Genomic DNA, 5,460 nt, shown 5'->3' with positions numbered 1-5,460 from the left:
CTCTCAGCCAGAAGCCAGGCTCACAGCTGGTGAGCACAGCCTCCGAAACAGGGGCCTCTCACAACTCCATGGCAGTGCAACCAATCGGCAGCGGCAAGCACAGCAGGCCAGGATGAGCACTATGTTTATGGCTTATTTAAATATCTGATAACACAGGTGCTTCTCCTCCGGTACTTTTGTTCATGATTTTTAAATCTGTTTACAGGTACTTATATCACATTTTATGAAAGGAGAAAAAGGAATTTGTTGTTGTTGTTAATCGGCACCTGAAGGGATATATAGATATAGATATAGATATAGATATAGATATAGATATAGATATAGAGATAGATAGATATATAGATAGATAGATATTTAAGAGAGTGAAAAGGGGGGAGAGAAGGGGAGAGACAGAGAAACATCTGGAGCCAGCGACCCTTCAGTGGGCAGGCCAGTGCTCTAACCACTGACCCACCCCAGCCAGGGCCATAGTAAACGTTTTATGGTCAACTTACCTTTTATTTCTGGAAAGTAAGGCATCGTTTCTGAAAAATAAAAGTTGAAGCTGGTGTTTATTTCGCTGTGATGTCTTCCAACCAAGAACACGGCGTGAGAGTCTGTCTTTCAGAATCGCTTTATGTTCTTCAGGATGATGTTATCATTGACTTCCCCTAAGTCCTGCACGTTGCTTGCCGATTTCACTCCACGGCGGTTTTCACCACGGATGTAAAGTAGGGTGCTTCCTTTTTCATCAAAGTGTAGTAAGTTCTTACCAGCAAGGAGAAAAAACGATTGACTGTGTATGTTTGTCTTATATCCAGCCACATAGCCAGATTCTCCTGTTGAAACTCGTCATCTTTCCCAGTGTTCCTAGGGACTTTTAAGTCTACAGTCATAAAATAATGCTGCCCATAATTTTCTGTAGGCTTACAGGCTATTTCCTTGTTGCAGTATCACCTACGTTAGAACACCCCCTCCCCCAATAATGTTAATGAGCACTGGTCAAAGTAGACACCCCTGACCTCTGTATTTCCCTGGTTTTGGTTGGAATGACATTCAGGTTAAGAATGTTCATTTTAGCATGGCTAATAATAGCACAAAAAACAGAAATCAATCCAAAAATGTTCATCACTACGGGAATTTTAAAGTAAAATATGGCTTTATAACGTCGTACGGGCAAAGAGGAGATAGAACATAGCATGGAAAATTTTGGACTTCATCTGTAGGTGACAAAAGGCATCTCCTGTTTCGTTATGTTCTATAAGACTAGTTCTGCAAAATGAAAGTCACATTATAAGGTTGTATATAATGGAATATTTGATCGCGTGAAAATATTAACATTAAATAGATTGCTCTCTTTCTTTTCCTTAATGATTTTTAACATAGAATGTACTTTTTTTTATGTTCAAGGACATAAAGTAGCAGTTTTTTCATGAAAAATATGATTTCTTACAGGAAAAAAATATATAATGTTCAACAACTTCACATTTTATTGGGAAATATAAAAAGAAACTGTAGGTCGAGAAACCAAGATGGCGGCATAGGTAAACACCTGAAATTGCTGCCTCGCACAACCACTTCAAAAATACAACTAAAAGACAAAACAGACACCATCCAGAACCACAGGAAGGCTGGCTGAGTGGAAATTCTACAACTAGAAGGAAAGAGAAAAGCACACTGAGACTCAGAGGAGGTGCTGAAGTAAAGTGCAGAGGGACAGAGGGGCGTGCCCGCGGAAAGGGCTGGCAACGGAGGACGCCGGTGTCTTTTTCAATCGGGAGGGAATCTCAAGCTTCCGACTGCTCTGAACTCCAGTTCCGGGTGAGTCTCTGGGGACCCAGACTCATACAGGAGAAACTGGACTGTCTGGCAGCGGGCAGAACTCGAGGGCGGCTTTCTCTCAGGTGCTTGTAGCGATTACCGCGGGACACTGAGATGATTCACTGAGACCCGGGGCCTCTTAGGGCAGGACTGAGGATCAGCCATAGCTGTTTGCTCTGACCTGTTGATTCCCTGAGACCCCGCCCCACCCAAGCTGCTAGCAGAGGCTTTTGCATATGAATGGGCTGGCCCTTTGAGATCTAAAATTACCTAACAAACTGCAGCTGGGTCAGAGAGACCCAGAACATCCAAAAGAAATCCCAAGGCCCCACAGCAGCTTGCATTGCTTCACAGCCGGGCCTCATCTGGGCACCTCCAAACCCCAAACAAGGAAGAGGAATCTGCAGATCTCTACATAGCTCCTGTTGGGTAGCCTCTGGCAGAGGCTAAATTAGCACCTCCTTAGAGATCCAAGAGCCAGTGTACCCAGTGGTCAGAGTGGGACCATCCAGATTACGACTCCTCAGATCCATAAGGGACACACTCAAGGGGCAGACTCAGTGAGCACCAAAGCCCCACTGAAGCAAGTCTTGCCCCATAAGGGTGTCTTCAGCTCAGAAGTTCTCCAACTGTAGACACAGCTGATTCTCACAGACAATTGGCCTCCCAGTGATATCAACAACAATCAAGGCTTAACTACAACAAGACTGTGCACACAGCCCAAAAAGGGGTGCACCAAGAGTGTCCACCTCAGGTAATTGGGGAAGCTGAGCCACTGGGCCCTGTAGGACACCTAGCACACAAAGCCACTCTATCAACACAGGGAAGCAGCCAAAATGCAGAGAAATAGAAACAGATCACAAATGACAGAAATGGAGGAAAGCAAACTACTGGATATAGAGTTCAAAACCATGGTTTTTCAAGAATTTTCTAGAAACCACCGATAAATTTAGTGAGACCGTCGAGGATATGAAAAAGGACCAACTAGAAATTAAGCATACACTGACTGAAATAAAGAGTAATATACAGAGATCCAACAGCAGACAAGAGTATCCCAAGAATCAAGTCAAAGATTTGAAATATGAAGAAGCAAAAAACACCCAACCGGAAAAGAAAAAAGAATCCAAAAATATCAAGATAGTGTAAGGAGCCTCTGGGACAACTTCAAGCATACCAACATCCGAATTATAGGGATGCCAGAAGAAGAAGGAGAGCAAGATATTGAAAACCTATTTGAAGAAATCATGACAGAAAACTTCCCCTACCTGGTGAAAGAAATAGACTTACAAGTCTAGGAAGTGCAGAGAACCCCAAACAAAAGGAATCCAAAGAGGACCACACCAAGACACATCATAATTAAATGCCAAGAGCAAAAGACAAAGAGAGAATCTTAAAAGCAGCAAGAGAAAGAAAGTCAGTTACCTACAAGGGAGTACCCATATGATTGTCAGCTGATTTCTCAACAGAAACTTTGCAGGCCAGAAGGGAGTGGCAAGAAATATTCAAAGTGATGAATAGCAAGAACCTACAGCCAAGATTACTTTATCCAGCAAAGCCATCATTCAGAATTGAAGGTCAGATAAAGAGCTTCACAGATAAGAAAAAGCTAAAGGAGTTCATCACCACCAAACCAGTATTATACGAAATGCTGAAAGGTATCCTTTAAGAAGAGGAAGAAGAAGAAGAAGGTAAAGATACAAATTATGAACAACAAATACATATCTATCAACAAGTGAATCTGAAAATCAAGTGAATAAAAAATCTGATGAACAGAATAAACTGGTGATTATAATAGAATCAGGGACATAGAAAGGGAGTGGACTGACAATTATCGGGGGAGGGAAAGGGGTGTGGAGGTGCGGGCAGAGACTGGACAAAAATTGTGCACCTATGAATGAGGACAGTGGGGGGGCTTAAGGGCAGAGGGTGGGGTGGGAACTGGGTGGAGGGGAGCTATGGGGGGAAAAAGGAGGAACAACTGTAATAATCTGAACCATAAATATTTTAAAAATAAATAAATAAATAAATAAGAAACTGTAATAAAAGAGTTTTGAGCCACTCACCTGCAGTTGCCATATCATAAACTGAAAGACACAATTTTTAAACAAATATTTATTTCACTAGATTTAGCCTTGGAAATTAAATACATTTTACCAAATTATATCCTAGTAATCATAATATTTTAGAGGTGAGGCATCCAAATTTCAATAGTGCTCATTTTTAATGAAATATTTGATCACAAGAAAATATTAACAGTACAATTGATTGCTCTCTTCCTTTTCCTTGATGATTTTTAACATAGAATGTACTTTTTTTATGTTCAAGGACATAAAGTAGCAGTTTTTCATGAAAAATATGATTTCTTACAGGAAAAAATATATAATGTTCAACAACTTCACATTTGATTGCAAAATATAAAAAGAAACGGTAATAAAAGAGTTTTGAGCCACTCACCTGCAGTTGGCACATCATAATCTGAAAGACACAATTTTAAACAAATATTTATTTCACTAGATTTAGCCTTGGAAATAAAATAAATTTTACCAAATTATATCCTAGTAATCATAATGTTTTAAAGGTCAGGCATCCAAATTCCAATAGTGCTCATTTTCAATAGTGTGATTAGAAATTAGATTTCTAATTTTCCCCTTTGCCTTAACTATAGTTTCCAAATATTGTTATCGAACAGGACAAATCAAAATTATTTTTAAAACAAAAAATTCAGCAGGCAACAGCAATTAACTTTTTCCACACTTTCCTGCAAAATAAACCACATCGTAGTAGGAAAAATGTGTTCTATCATTTCACCCTTCATTTCTGTTCTTATTTCTCATTGGTCCTCTCTGAAAGGTACAAACTGAAGAACATTTTATGGAAGTATCCTTGGCTTTTACAATGAGATCAAATTAGTTTTAGCATCTGTTAAAAAAGAACCTTTGCATTCAACTCGATAGGTTCGGTGTGAGGATTAGATGAACACATATTTGCCTCAGTCGATCGGGCATCGTCCTGTGCACCCAGAGGCCACCCGTTCGATTCCCGGTCAGGGCACATGCCCAGGTTGTGGACTCGATCCCAAGCAGGGGACCAGCAGGAGGCAGCTGATCGATGTTTCTCTCTCACATCCCTGTTTCTCTCTCTCCCTCTCCCTTCCTCTCTCAAAATTAAAATAAAATAAATTTTAAATACTGTGAATGAACATGTACCTCAGGGTTCTGCAGCACACACAGAGCATAGAAAGCACTTAGCAGATGGTGACAATTTTGTTGCAAGGATAAGGAGTTCTCTTCTTACAGAAATCGTTATTATTTCCTCCCCTATCCGATGACTCTCTCAGGTTGGCAATACATTTTCACAAACCATAGAGCACTTATATCCACTAAAAATTGCTCCAGAATTCACATTTAGGGGCCTTTAGTATCTGGCAAATATTGAAGTTACAGGAAATCTCAAAGAAAGTAATAAGGCATTGGCCATTGTTCGCAGATTTTCAACTGCTTCTCTAAGACCAGGACGCAGGCTGCATCTCGATGCCTGTAGGTTCTAAACAGGCAACCTGTACAAAATATGAAATTTCTTTCTCTAGGAGCAGGAAATGCAGCAGCAAGAAGGCAGCGAGAGAGTCCCTTACAAGTGAAAGATGCCAGTAGGAGGACACAA

The 5,460-nt window shown here is 40.5% G+C and overlaps 1 protein-coding gene across 1 annotated transcript in view; it reads right to left on the bottom strand.

The window, feature by feature from the left end:
* Positions 1-519, bottom strand: part of LOC102422673 (binder of sperm protein homolog 1-like) — a 2,149-nt gene extending 1,630 nt beyond the window's left edge. Inside the window, exon 1 of the mRNA XM_023748776.1 lies at positions 495-519. Within this exon, the coding sequence (XP_023604544.1) occupies positions 495-519 (25 nt within the window). The remainder of the gene's footprint in view (positions 1-494) is intronic.
* Between the last annotated feature and the right edge of the window lie 4,941 nt (positions 520-5,460).

Source organism: Myotis lucifugus, unplaced genomic scaffold (assembly GCF_000147115.1).
Source record: "Myotis lucifugus unplaced genomic scaffold, Myoluc2.0 scaffold_1793, whole genome shotgun sequence".
Classification (NCBI taxonomy): domain Eukaryota; kingdom Metazoa; phylum Chordata; class Mammalia; order Chiroptera; family Vespertilionidae; genus Myotis; species Myotis lucifugus.
The sequence above is the reverse complement of the archived record's forward strand: the minus strand, read 5'-3'. Positions and strand labels throughout refer to the sequence as shown.